The sequence below is a fragment of the Lichenostomus cassidix genome, chromosome 19 (genome assembly GCF_008360975.1).
Source record: "Lichenostomus cassidix isolate B80296 chromosome 19, HeHo_3.0, whole genome shotgun sequence".
NCBI lineage: Eukaryota > Metazoa > Chordata > Aves > Passeriformes > Meliphagidae > Lichenostomus > Lichenostomus cassidix.
The window spans coordinates 4,530,800-4,545,784 of NC_139499.1; the positions used below are offsets into that span (position 1 = coordinate 4,530,800).

General features: G+C 42.6%; 1 protein-coding gene across 6 annotated transcripts in view; it reads left to right on the plus strand.

Moving 5' to 3' along the window:
* The window catches only part of CUX1 (cut like homeobox 1), a 243,080-nt gene that overhangs the window by 35,633 nt on the left and 192,462 nt on the right, over nt 1–14,985 (plus strand). For all 6 annotated transcript variants that reach the window (XM_085078063.1, XM_085078065.1, XM_085078066.1 and 3 more), the window contains exon 2: nt 13,640–13,750. In XM_085078063.1, coding sequence (XP_084934189.1) covers nt 13,640–13,750 — 111 coding nt within the window. The remainder of the gene's footprint in view (nt 1–13,639; nt 13,751–14,985) is intronic.

Below are 14,985 nucleotides of genomic sequence, written 5' to 3' on the forward strand. Positions count from 1 at the left end.
ACTCCTGTGTTAGGATGGTCAGTAAATGCTTTTCAAGAGGATGGAGCTGCTCATCTGAGCCTTAATTTTCACATATTGCTGTTGTTACCTCTGCAAAGCCAACCTCTGTGTTTGACAGAGGGAGCAGCAGCTGGAAAACTCCTGATGAAGAGAAGGAGGAACCAACCAGCCAGCATTTATCCCAGCATTTCTGCACATTGTGCTCTGGACTTCCCAAATTGGATTGAACGTTTTGATTGAAAAGATTGTCAGCACTATGCAAATGAGAGGGAGAAGTGAAAGTGCATCTCGTGCAAGTAATTCCTATGTAGATAATTTGCCATAAAAATTTATATTGCAGTCCTTAAAACCTTCAGAGATTTATTCTGTCTAGGGAAAGGTGATTTATATGGTATTAAAACACTTTTTATGTTCCAGTCCTTTAGATTTAATGTTTATTGCCTATAAAAATGAAATCTTCCTGTGGATATTTAAAAGTTTTGGTACTGTGTGAAATATATATTCAGCTTAGAATCTGAAATGCTTTAGAGATGCAGTAAATAAGTGATGGAGTGTTACCTCAGGTTCACCAGGCTCAGCAGTCCAGCCTTACTCCAGGGCTGAATCCATTATGTAGGTGCCATTCTGCTTACCTTAGACATATGGTAAAGCAGAGCATGTAATGACAGAAGTAATGTGTAATTTTGTCATTCTGTTTTGGCTGACTATTTAAGGCGCTTTGTATATTTGGGTTTTTTTTGACTGATGTGTGTAGTCAGTATTAAAATGCAGCAGTAGCTTTATTCCTCACCCACAAAGGGCTGGATGAAAGCACAAGATTAGGGCACACTGCAGGAGTGTCAGAAGGAGGAAAGGCATTTTGCATCATTTCTCTAAATATCCTCTAGTTGTGGTGACAGGGAAGCAGGGCAGGGCTGCTGCAGTCCCTGTGGATAGATGGGCAAGGTGGAGTCTATTTCTCATCTAATTGTTGGTGATTTTTGCTATCCCTGGTGCTGTTTGGGCAGAGATACAGAAGGAACTGTACTGCTTTGAAAGCACAATTCCTACCCTCACCATGAATCTCTCTCCCCTTCTATCATGGACAATTTTTTAGAGCAGACTCTATCTGTCTGGAAATGTAAAAGCACAAAGCATGAAGGATGGAGCAGCAGATCAAGTGAGGCTCTACACAGAAATAGGAAAGTGTGTGTAGGTGGTTGTTTTGCCTTGTAGCTTGTGGAATGGTGGTGCCCTGAAGAAGGAACTGAGCTAACACACTTTGCTTCTTCCCAAACACTTCCCAGCCTTTCAGGGTCCATCCCACAGCAAACCTGTGCCAGTTCAGCCCAAAGGAGTGTCCTGCTGGGTGCTGAGGGAGATCGAGGAAAGGCTGGCAAGTCCTTTGGGGATTTTTCTCTGCAGGTGGATCACTGAAGCACAAAGACCAAAGATTGATTTCCAGCCACCTAACTCACCCACCCCGAGACGCTGCGTGGAGCTGCTTCATCCGCAGGGCTCCATCAACCAGCAGCCACACAGCCCTTCCCAAATGGCTGTTTCCTAGCAGGAATCTGGCATTCCTGTGGCTGCCTGGCCAGATTCCCCAGGAGCCCCAAGCCCTGGTCCCCGGCGTTCTCACACCTCTGCCTGCTGCAGTGTGGGAAGAGATGCGATGCAACGGGGATGTCGCAACGCCGGGCAGCCGAGGGGATGGCAGCAGTTCAAGAGGAGCTCTGCTGAAACTCCCCAGGGCTGGAGCTGTCTGTGCCCTGGCACGTGAGAGCCAAGGGAGCGTTGGAGGAGCAGTCCAAGTCAGGGATGTAAATGCAGCAGCACTTGATGCTGCATGTTGGGCAAAGGTGTTTTGGTTGGTGTACACAGGCTAAGGCAAGCAGGTGTCCTCAGGTCTGAGAATGAGAATGAGGTCCTCAGCTCTCAGAATGGGACAGACAGCAAAATGTACCGAAGAACTGTCAGAATAAAACCTTTGTATAAAAAATACACAGACAGCCAACCTCCCAGCAAAACCTAACACACCCGTCCCATTCATTTTTATTCCGGTCTGCAGAAGAACTTTGGAAAGGCAGGATCATATTCTAAATGTCTTTTTCCTCAGTGTTGTGAAAGAAGTGCTTACAGAGTTGAGAAATATGATTTAGCTAAACTTAAGTGAAAAACAATAGTTAAAAAAGTACTCAGGCATTAGCTGGTGGTTGCTGGGCTTGGTTCCCTCACTGTCCAGGTTTCCATCTCTAATGTGAGGTCACTGCTGCATTCCCGGCTTTCTGCTCCCCTGGTTCTGTGGATGCAGAGAATTTTCTGCAAGGTGTTCTCAGTGATCTGCCTTGGATGCCTGTCCATAATGCAAAAATTACCCTCTTATACTTTTTGTATACTGAAATCTGAAAAGCCTAAGTTTTAGGCTCTCTGCTGTTGGAGCAGATGTCTACAGATGTCTTTGTGTAGAAAAAAATTGTTGTTTTATTTAGATTATCCTTTGTACTTATCACCCAGATACACTGCCAGAACCCAGCTCTGGTGGTCTGATAATTCCATGGTTTTGTGGAGTTTCATATTTGTTCACTTGCTGCTTCTGCAATAACCTTAGTAGCTACATGTACACCCAGAAATGAGTTTTCTTTTAAATACATATATATTCTTTAGCTACATCTTTTTTTCTTCTTTTCCTAATCATGAAAGATCTACGCTGAGCAAGAAAGAAAATCAGTTTCAAAGTGAAACCTCTATTGTTTGATATAATGCGTAGCATGTTGTGTCATCTCAAAAAAGGCATTTTTGGATCAGTTTCATCTTGTCAGGCCTGGGGCTTTGTTAGTGTTCCGTCGGATTTCTCAGCAGAAGTGTTTGCTGGCATTTGGGTGAGGGTGTCCAACCTCTTGTCTGCATGTATGAAAGCTAAAATTTGGCTTCTCTTCAAGAGTGTCTAGATAAAGGATGGAGATCCTAGAGGCAGTGAAGCTGAGAGAGTGGCTCCGAGGTAATGCAGCTATTTATTTGTGGTTTGCTGGAAAAGCACATGGGGGATGGAGGATGGAGCTGTTCACTAAAAACCTGCAGTTTGCTGCTCTAGGTCACAAAATCCAGTGCTGGTTTGGGGTCAAAAATTGGTGATTCTGATTACATACATAATACAGATAGAAAATTATTCATAAGGACTTAGATAATCCTAGAATCATAGAGCAGTTGTGTTGGAAAGGACCTTGGAGATCATCTCTTTGGTTTCAGCCACAGCAAAAGAGAGGAGAGGTTATTTCCATTCCATCAGAAAGTGGTGCTCTTTATTTCATTTATCATGCAGGAGAGATATGTGTGTATTTATATATATATGGACTGAAAATCACTATATGACTGAGTGCCTGGCAAAGACACAAATATAAATGATTTCTTGGTAATGAGGCCACTTGTGTCCCTGGTACATCATCTACCTCCCCAAATTGTCGGGAAGCAAAAATTACTGTATTGTAGATAACTGTATTTGTAGTTTCTTTCTGAGCACGGGGAGGGGAATGAAGTAATCTGTTCCATCAGCTTGTAAAACTGAGCTAATTAACAGACAATCAGCACTGATTGAGACAGCTGCATTCTTTACTGCGGGATTGTAAACACAGAGGCTTCACAGAATTGGTTTTACTGCCCTAAAGTGCAAGAAATTGAAATTGTATTTGATAGCCAAAATTAAGGACTTTTTAGTGCCAGTGTATCATAGCGAGGTTGACAGTGCCACTGCAGCTAAATCTGTTGTTTGCATTCCAGGGTGATTTGTTACAGTGAATCGTGGAGGAATTCTGTAAATTATCACCAAAGTTGGGGGGGTTTTTTTGGTTTAAAAAGTGTTTTAGCTGTCCTGTCTGCCTTAGCTGTGATCATGGAGAAAACAGATATTGACTGTCCATGGCTTGGTGCTCATCCTGGGAGGGATGTACTGCTTGGAAATGCCAGATTTGCAGTGTTTAAAAACTATTTTATGAATGCCTTTCTTCATACATCACTCCTGGAAGGCCTTTAAATAATTCCTGATGTACAGTTTGGGGTATGCTATTAGAAATGTTGGTTTAAAAACAGTCAGTCCCTGTTAAAAATACAGAAAATAGTCTTTGTGGCTCTGAACCAGCACCATTATTAGCATGAAGCATGTTAGTTTTTGTTAAATGCAGTTCTGGCTGCTGTCAGCTCCAATCCCAGCCTCCTTGTGACTGTACATCAGCTAATTTTACTTCATGAGTCAATTCTGCTATTTTCCTTTTCATGTCACAGAAAATGAGCTTAACTAAGTACTGCAATATGTTGTTGGGAAACACCTAGAAAAGGCATTCTGCATTCCACCTCCTCTGCCTCTTGATTTCAGTGCAGTGTGAAGGGTGGTTGGGATTTATTTATGCTGGACTGTAAGCATCCAGATTAAACACCAAAACATGTAAAAAAAATCTCTGAAAGCCTTCAAAATCTGGTTTTGTCTTCAACTGTCCAAAATATGTCATGTTTGCTATTGGCATTAAACACCAGATATATATTTCTCATTGTGTGTTGTCATGCCAAACTGAGTCACTGTTTGGGATTTAGATCAGAAAGGATACTCAAATGCCTAAATGGGACTTTTTCGTAGTAGGAAAAGCCTAAATAAAGAAATTGTTGCTTTCTTGTTTCCTATTTATATCTATAATTTTTTAGAAAACTTCCACCAATTGCATTCACAGGCAACTTCTCAAAAAAAAAAAAAAAAAAAGCTGTATTTTTTCCCATCATGGGAAACTGCCTAAACCTTACAGCAATGCCCAGAAAGTCAACAAACTCAGAGCAAGGGAGGAAACATGTTAGTCAGGAGTCAAGGACCGTTCCCTGGAAACCCTCTGCCAAATACTCTTCCTGCTCCAATTGTTTATCAAACAGCAATTTCATTTGCCAGTAATTTTCTTCTGATCTCCTTTTTGTTGCTACTGATTTTTTAGCACAAGTTCCCCATCCAGCTTCCTCCATTCCCCTGCTCTGGGGAGCTGGGAGCAAAGGCCACCAGTGAAGGGAAAAAATCAGAATTTAAATGCTTCCCTGCATCAGCAGCAAAAAGGGGAGTGAAATTGGGTCTGCCAGAAAGAGCCACTGGGCAGCATTTTCATTATGTATTTTATAGGTTTTCCCTAGTGCACATGCCTGTGGTTAAGGATTTGAAACTTATAACAACAAAAAATTCCAAGTTATGCCTAGCCCCATCTTTCCAAACCATATTTGTCATGGTAGGATAGTTTATTCATCCATTATCCCATTTCTGCAATGGGCAAAAACATGAGAAGGGAGCAAAACATGAGGTGATTAGTTCAAGTCCATGGTAATTTTTTCCCATCCCTTAAGGAATTACTTTGTTGAAATGTGGTTTTAAGAGTATTTTTAGGTTGCTTTTTCAGTGTGTATTTATACTTTTGTTGGTAAATATTTTATATCCCAATGTTAGGAAGCAGCTGAAGGAGTTTTGAGATTGGAAATCGCATTTGGAGACTGAAGGATTATTGAGTGGCGGCTGGCATGGGCTCAAGGTGGACATGAGTCTGTCTGTGATGGTTAACCTTGTCAAGAAAAAATAAAAATACAATTAATTACACATTTCATCAAAGAAAAATAGCGAATTTTTGTTCTAGAAGACAGTGCAGTTAGGAGTTGGGTGAAGCTGACCAAAAGCTGAGCAACGAAATCATTTTCACTTAGAATAAAAACAAAAAAGCTTGAGTTTATTTTTTTTTCCCAAACAGCAAGTTCCCAGAACTCACACTGCAACAAGCCTGGTGTGTATATATATTATTGATTTATTGGTGGCAACCTGTACAGCAAGTTATAAATCCTGCTCTGTGTTCAGGACGTGTCTCGCTTACAGCCTGGTCATGCTTCATTTAGCAGCACAGCTTAGGCTGGAGAGGGGAGTAACTCAATCCTTTAAATGCTGGAACAGAGCTTAAAGAGGTGAACTTGCTGCTATTTAAACCACTCTTTTAAGACTACGTTTTACTTTGATGTGTGGTCAAAAGAATTATTTAATGTAGGTTGTGAATCTGATCTTCCTTGGAAGGGAGACATCAGCTGGAGGTGTGTTATTGCAGAATGGCAGATAATCCACCTGAGCACAGGGCTGCTGCAGTTGGGCTTCAGACTAATGACAAGAGCAGTGCATTCAGCAGTTTGTAGTTATTCAGCAGTTAATTGCCTTTGATTTTGGGTGTTTTTCCAATTTAAGGGCCAAAACTCTTTTTTAAATTGTCTACCAAAAACGTGGTTTGTGGCTCATGGGTGTTGTGCATCTCCTGGCTGGAAGCTCCTGGTCTGCTGGGATCAGGAATGTGGTTTAGCTGTTGGTTTGTCCTTCTCCATCCCCTGTCCCCCATATGTGGGGAGGGCTGAGGAGGGGACAGGGGACATTCCTCCTGCCCTGAGCAGCTGGGGATGGGAAGGACAGCCCAGCCCTGGTGGGATGATCATGCCATGATCTCCTTGGTGTGGTTTTCATGTTCTCTGGGGTCACTTCACCCATGGGTAAGTGGCTGCTGTGGTGTGGTCAGAGCTTTGGGCAGTCTGGCCTTGTGCTCTGCTCAGCTTTTGATCAACCAGCAAGAGAGGAGGTCCAGCAGATGGACTTTACACTGGGTCTTGCAGCAGTGGTTTCCTTTGGTTTCCCATAATTTATTTTATTTGGCAGAAGAAGATGCAGTTTGAATCCCCACTGTCCTGTCACTGCCCTGGAAGTCACAAATACTAAGCTGAGACATTTTTTTTGTTTCTTTCACGGTGATTAACCAGCGTGTTTGTGATGAACTGAATTTTATCTGTGGCAAGGCAGCACAGAGCAGGAGATCTCAGGGTTGTATTGTGATTTTATTCCATGGCCAGTGGGTGAGCAGATTGCTCCAAGCCAGAGCAGCACTCACTGCTTCCCACTGTCCCCTTGCTATCCATCCAAAATCCTACCTTCTGGGAAGCCTCCCTGCAGCAACACTTCAATTAACTCATTACTTTTGGGCTTTTTCTGTTGTAGCTATCGAAGCAACCGGTTTGAACTTTAATTTCAAGTGGAAGAGTGTGAAAAGGATGGTGTGGGAAGTGGGGGAAGCTGCAGGCAGGGATGGGAGCCACAGCCTGCTACTCTGGGTGTGCTGTGCTTGCAAAACGAAGGCAAACACTCACTTTTTAGGGAATTTATGGCCTTTCAGAGTGTGATGAACTGCGATGCAGAATCAAGAGGGTGTTAAGGAGCTGGTGGAGTGGGTTTGCTGACAGTTCCTCTGGCAGTGTGTAGCTCAGGCTGCGGGGCTTGGGGTGAGGTAATGGAAGTTGGTGGTTTGAGTGTGGAGCTGCTGTGGGAGAGCAGCTTGGAGAGGGCTGGGAGAGGAGCAGGCTGGAGGTGCAGGGAGTGCTGCTGGGGGCTGGGAAAATCCACCCTCCAGCTGGATTTTAACTCTCCCAGTGCTCAAGGTGAATGGTGCTGCTGCAGGGATGAGCTGGTAGACCTGGTGGGAACAAAGGGACAAGTGACAGTCTGAGGAACATGAGGAGAGAAGCTTTGGGGTGAAGATTGAGGGTGCTGTGAGTGAAGGCTGAGCCTCATTTCTAGAGAGAAGTCAGAGCACATCACCCACATGGTGTCACTGTCACCTGCCCCAGGTGTGCTGTGACCACTGTGACACAGCCCAGGTGCTGCTCCTTGGGCCTGGGACTTGGGCAGTCCTTCTGCACTTCAGTCTGGGGAGGATGGAAAGAGAGGACATAATGCTGGAAGAAGAAAAACTACCTTTTGAAACAAATAGGCAATGTTTCATTATTTTCTAGTCAGAGAAAAAGCTTGTTCAATACAGACTTTTGGCATTAAGGTCTTTATAGCTCTGGACAGTCCCCAGTTCCTTGTGTTTTCTGAAAAGCTTTGAATTCAAGGTGTAGAAGAAAAGACAGGAATAACCATCTTGGCTCTGCCACTGCCAGGCTATTCCCCTCACAGTGCATTTGTTGCTGGTGTCGATATTTTTGGTTTTGATTTTGATATTTTGATTTACTAAATCAATATTTTGATTTACTTTTGAAAAGCCAGTGCTACCTTTCCCCTCCTTGCAAGATGCATTGATAGGCTTTGCCTACACTCGTGGCACTGTCTGGTGGTGTTGTGAGCAGACAAAGCCACAACAGCCTTTCATTTACATTTTACTTGGGGTTTTTTTAGTTGCCTGCTGATTAAGATAATTTTATTGATGGCACCTCTGTTCTGTGCTCTCTTTGTTCTCTGCAGTGCCCACCACACTCATTGATTCCCTGTCCCAAAAGCATTGCATAGAGCCCCAAATTTGTCCCAGTTAAAGCTTGTTTAAAAACTTACTTGGAGTCAAATTACTTCAGTATGCGGAAATAAAATGTGTTTATTGAAATTTTCTAACTAATTCTGCATGTGAAAGGTGCTGGAATCAGTTTCCCAAGTGGCAAAATGCTTAAGAAATGTGTTTTAATGCTTGTGGAGTTTTTTGTTGGTTTTTTTTCTCTGTGAGTGTAAATTAGAGGTGTTCTGGTCTTTGTTAGTTGTTTAGGAGTCACTGTTGAATTTTAAGATGGGATGGTGGTTCCTGAGATGTTGTGCTGAACTCTCTGGTCTTTCCTTTTGCTTGTGATAGAAAGTGGCTTTACAGCGAGGCTGAGAATTCTGACAAAGTTTTACCTTTCTAAGCACTTTCAGCTTAGGACTGGGGCTGGCCTTTTACAGACAAAACAAACATTAATAAAAATTCCCAGTGTCAGCTCTGTGGTTTCTCCCCCAGTCATAATCTAGAGCTTTATCAGGTGAACAAGCCTCTGTTTTTCCAGAGGAACTCACCAAGCTGGCAAAGCCGTTTATAATTTCTGAAATATTCCTGAAATACTTATGTAATCAGTAATTGGCTTCTGGGCAGGTGAAAAGGATGGGGATTTGAGATTGAAGGGTGGGCTGCCTCATGGATCAGTTAGGGAAATGTAAAATTTCCCCAAGACAAGTAGGCTGTGAGTGTGTGGAGTTGTGCCAGACGCTTCTACACTGGTGTCATCCTGGCACTGGGAAATTCTCCTTTAATAGGAAATTAAAAATTGCAAAAAGTGACATTGAGAGCTTTGATAGATCTGACAAATGCAATCCTGGGAGAGGATGAAAACAGAAATGAGACTTCTGAAAACTCCTTTCAGTAGCAGATTATCAGTAGACTGGGGAACTGATTGAACTGGTGATAAAGGGAAATACCTTAAATACACAGAAACAGGATTTCGAGGGAAGTGGTTAATGCTACATTTACTGGTAGAAAATTCCTGATCTACATGAAGTTGTGGTTTGTGTCTGTCCCTGTAACAAGTAAAATGAAGCTTATGGTGAATCACAGAATCACAAAGGTTGGAAAAGAGCTCTGAGATCATCAGTCCAACCTGGGCCTGATCCACCTTGTCAACCAGAGCAGAGCCCTGAGTGCCACATCCAGCTGTACTTTAATTCTTCCAGGGATGGGGAGTCCACCATTCCAATCCCTGACCACCTTTCCCATGAAGAAATCCTTCCTGATGTCCTGGTAATCTCTGCAGCCATGCTTCAGGCTTTCAAAGGCACAGCCAAGGCTTTGCATCCATGGCTAGAAGTCTAGCAGGAAATAACCAGTTTGTCCTAAAGCTGTGATATGTGTTCTTGCTCCAGTGTAGGAGCTTTGGGGTAAATGCAGCAGAGATTAAACATTTGAATATGGGAGAATAACAGAAGTTTGGGGTACACTGACATCACAGTGCTTAAGGATGGTTTTTGCAGGTTTTTTTAACTTCTTCCATGAGAGCCATGGGAATGCTGGTTTGAAGCAGAGACTGAGGACTAGTTATGGTTGTTGGAGCCCTTTGGGGGGAATTGGGATGCTGCAGTGTGGTTGTTTCTTTGGCTGTGAAATGCCCACGGCAGGGCAGTTCTAACCAATAGCTATTAAAAGTAGGTGAGGCAACAGAGACTTCAAAAATATCCAAGAAAGCCCAATTTTTTTTCTGGTATCTTTTTCCAAAGTGAGTAATTTTTCGGCCTCAACTTCAAGAGCATCCAGCTCTTGAGCAGCAGCAGCTCCCAGAGCTCAGGCATGGAAGGGCTGACTTGAATCTTCTCCTTATGGAAAGGGAAGGGACTTGTTGTGCAGAGCTGGTCAGTGGTGCAGACCTGCTGCTGGGTGATTATCAAGGAATGCATCTGGTAGGCAAAGAGATGTCAGCCCTAAAGGAAAACAACCTGCAGTGAGCCTGCAGTTTCATAATGACTTGGGGTCAGCCTAATTGCAGGCTGGTGCCAGAAAGGGGGATTCCACAGCCCACTTTCCCACCTCCCTGTGTGATGGTGCAACTCCTGTGGGCACAGATGGGTGCTGAACAGGGAGCTGATCCAATGCAGCAGCAATCAGGAGGGAAGAAAGGATATTTTTGGGGGATATTTTTAGCAGGCTCTGTGCTCTGGTGGATGCCATGCAGCCATGGGGTGACAGAGGCAGGAGGAGCAGGGAGTCTAACAGAGTTGGGAAGTACCTGAGTTAAAAGAACACAAATCACTTCAAGGTGATTGTTGTTACCATGGATTGACCCTCCTAGTTTTAGATTTTTTACATTTCTATACTGCCTGAAAGCAAGCTTTTAATGTTTGTTTTCTGGGGACTGCTTCTAATGACTCCCACACTTGAGAGCATAAGACTTTCTTGTCTCCTCTCCTCCCACTGCCTCCCTCCCACCCCCAGTAAATTTGTTGCAATTGGTCAAAGTAGAAACCCTGGAGAGTTCTTCAGTTATCTCAGAACTGTGCCTGCCCTAAATCGATGGCACTTTGGGGCAGGGGAGGGATCAAGGCCTTGCTTGTTCTCTCTCAAGATGTGCTCCGAGCTGTGACTCCCTTTCTGCAGGGCTGATTGAATGGTGGCTATTTGGGGCCAGAAAGTTCATTAGCCACTGGTGGAATCAGTGGAACTAAAGCCTTTGAATCCTTTCCACAGCCAGGTCACTGCTGCAGCACCTCTGAGCCCTGGGTTTTGTTTGCTTTTCATTGGAGCCTTTTTGAGTTCAAAGGTGTGGAGATGATACTGATTTGTGGGCTCCTGGTTTTGACTCTCCAGCACACTTCTCTCTGTACAGAATTACATCTCTTTGCTTTTTACCTACTTAGAGAGTGATTGTAAGGCTTGGGGAGGTGTTTACCTCTGAGCAACACAGTGTTCAGGTTTGAAATAGTGAAGTTACTACTGTTTGCTCCTTAAAATGTACTGTCTTGCATTAATAATGCATTGGCCACATTGAATTTTTTTAAAAAATTAGGCTATCTCGTGAGATTCAATCACAAAAGTATGAAAAATCTGCCATTAGTTGTGGGTTGTAACACTGTATCTATTATTAGGTTTAAATAAATAAAACTTGCATTGTCCACGGTTCAAATCAAGGCAGGAAGAGAAGATTAGCAATTTTCCAAACAGTTTTGATTTGGGCCTTATTAACTGAGCCATGGCTTGAATGACTCTTCTCTTCACTGTAGCAAAAAATACAAAATTTTATTTATTTTTTAATCAGTTCTTTCTTGCCTCTAAGCTTGGCAGCACAGGTCTGTAGAAGTCTTGCTTTTCCATTGGTTCCTTGTGGGAAACCAAAGCTCTTGGTTCTTTGCTCAGCTAAAATTCCCTCTTACTTCATGATTTGTGTTTTCTTTGCTTGGCTCTAAATGTGTGCTTCCTTTTTAAATATAGTTTTCCAAGTTTCTGGCCGTACCAGATTGTTTATATTTTTTAAAAGCCTTCTGCTTAGCCGTTATATTGCTCTTTATAGTTCTGCTTAACCACATTGGTTTCTGTTGCTCTTTTTTCTTGCATAAACTTAGCTGGGATGAATTTCAAATGTGGTTTATCCAACTGTTAAGTATTTCCCACTTTTCTGCAATAGATTTCACATATGTTACAGAATTCCAAACCAAGATCTGGTGGACATATTGCCCTGTTTCTTTACTCAAAGTCAGATATAGAAGGATTTTTAAGCATTTCAGTGACAATATTTAGGTCACTGGCTCCAGCATGCTGCTTGGCTTCCAATCCATTTGTCATATTGAGGTGGTTTCCAAGGATTGGGATAACTATGGTCCATATATTTATTTAAAAAAAAAAAAATCTTAAATTAATGGTAATAAACCCAAAGAGGGGGAAAAGTGTTGGTCCTCTTGAGTTGGGAGCTGCAGAAGGCATTTTATTGTCCCTGCAGAGGTCAAACTGTGGAGTTACATAAGACACATGTCCATCCATCCAGCATTTATCCATACAAAAATGTCTCTAAATTTAAGAATTGGTCTTTTTCAGAGTATTTAGACAACTGTATGTGTATCTATTATCAAGTTAACAACTTGAACACCTATTTGGGATGTGATATTAGACATGACAGGAGCTCCCAGGCTTGTGCTTTTGGTCCCTTACAGGTGCTTGAGCTATGACCAAATTCCAGAGGCATGGTTGGTTTTCTGGTGGAGAATATTGGGAGTTTTGCAGGCAGGTTGGAGACACATTGTAGTCTTGCTCTAGCATGTTGTTCTCTCTTTTCATGAACTTTCCTCATAGCCAGGCTTTTGTTTTGTTCTCACTCTTCATGAACTTCTTTCTCATAGCCAGGCTTGTCTCTTTTTGAATTCATAAGGGGGAAACATTGCCAAATCCCTTTTATGAGTTCTCAGTTCTCTCAGTGACCTGGGGAATGATGTGTGCAGCTGAATTGGAGGGGTTTGCCTTTATTTTTTCACATTACATGGAAATACTGCAGCAGAGGCTCATACTGACACAGCAAATTGAGTACTGCTGGTTTCTGCACTGATAAGTGACCCATTCAGTCCATTATGGTGACATTTGAGCACAGAACTGAGTGCAGGAACTGGGGTGGGGATAACACACTTGCAGGAGATGGGAAACTTCAGCTGCTTCAGCTGAGTACAAACTGCTGGGAGATACTCTGAAATTCATTGTGGGCTTTAAAAAACCCCATGTTTTGGGGAGGAAATGAAAATACCTGCTAATAATCCTGGAGGAACAGATTCCAATAATAGGAAAGGATTATTTTGTATTTAAAAAAGGGAAGACTTCAATGGAAAAGAGCACTGCAGTGGCAGTATGGAATTCTATACAGCATGGCATAGGAAATTGAGAGTGGCTGAAGCATAACCAGTCTGTGCTCAAGTATATGGTTAACCAATATTTGAATTAATAATTTTTTTTTAATGGGATCACTCAAAAAGGGGAAAATCAGTATCTTTAAAAAGCAGACAGGTGAAAATAAACCTGGTTTGGATATGTCCAATATCTGTAATCTTCACTGGATTGGGGAATTTATTAGGACACTGCATTGTGTCCTAATAATGCTGGCATGGAGCCATGAATGCTTTTGAGGAAAATGGTGATGTTTGGGTTGCAAGATGGGAATCCAAAAGGTTGCAGAGCTTCATTTGCTGATATTCAGTGAAAACCTGATGCTTCATTCTGTGCTGCCCATCCATCTCAATATTCCCAATAACACAATGTATCTACAAGGGATTTTTTTTGTATTTCATTTCTATGACAAACAGATCTCTGACTCTTTATTTCTTTTTCTCTTTTTTTTTCTTTATGTTTCTTTTTCCTGACAGAGAGAGCTCGATACCACAGCAACAATATTGGCGAACCGGCAAGATGAAAGTGAGCAGTCCAGGAAAAAACTTATTGAGCAAAGTCGTGAGTTCAAGAAAAACACTCCAGAGGTAAGGAGAAAAGTCCCTTGCTAAGATGGTCTTAGGCATGTGGAAGTGATGATTCCTTCTTAATGGTTTATTTCTGTAATTTTTGGGTATTTTCTGCAATTTTTGGTCCTTATTGAAACCTGCTTATCTCTGATGTTTTTCTCATCAGGCAGCTTTTGCATTCTGTAAATTTTGAAATATGGATTGATGTTTTCAGAGGAAGCATCAACACTGGCCTTCAAACTGGCTCTAAATTATATAATAACGTAAAACCTGGAGAATTGCAAAAAAAAATCCTTTGCCAATCCAAACTCTGCGAGCACTTGGATGTAGAAAGTGACATTTTGCTGCCTAAATAAATCTATATCAAGGGCATAACTTCCAAGATGCTCATTTTTCCATCAAAAATCAAATCAAGTTTCACTGTTGATTTCACTGGGAACACAACAAGGTCAGGGCTGAGCCCAACTCTCCTGGGAGGATGAGCAGAGAGCAGGTGTGGCTAAAACCTGCAGGGACCAGTGGGAAAACTGGGGAAAATGAATATTTAGTGTGAGAAGCAGTGTTTAGTGTCTCCATGTGCAGTGTGTGTGTGCAGCTCCCTCAAACCCACAGATAATCTCACTCTGCAGCCTCCTGAAAGCAGAGCAATGCTCAGGGCTGGCTGCCTGCTCTGTTTGTTTTGTGCTTTTGGGTATTTTTTTCCCTGCTGATTGCCAGCAATCTGTTCCTCCAGGAATGTTGTGGTGTTTCAAAGCCAGTTCCAGAGAACTGATCCACCACTATCAATTCCTTCCAAGCCTCTTCCTGGCAGGGAAGCGGCAAGCAGCTCTCCTAACCTTTTTTTTTGCTGCTTTTCTGTTCTGCTTCTTGTGGGTGCAGAGGGAGGAATGCTGACCCAGAGAGGGAAAAGGGGATGTGGGAGGAGGAGGGATTTGTGGGGAAGAGGCAGTGTGGTTTACCTGGTGCCCTGAGGAGGCTTGGTGGGGCAGAAATTAATTCTTTTAGAAGAAAGCAGAATTTGAGGACTGCAGGATTGAAGGAACAGGAATTTTTAAAAGGAGTAAGGGAATTTGAAGAGTGGAGTTCAGGAGCTGAGAGAGGTGAGTTGATTCCTTTTGCAAGCTGTTGGGAAGAGAAGGAGGAAGGAGAGAAGTGAAAGAGTGTGGAATTGTACAGAATCCAGAAAATACATGGAATTCTGGGGCCACTTTTTCAATTGTTTGCTACAAGCTGAAGTTCATACTACAAACCCC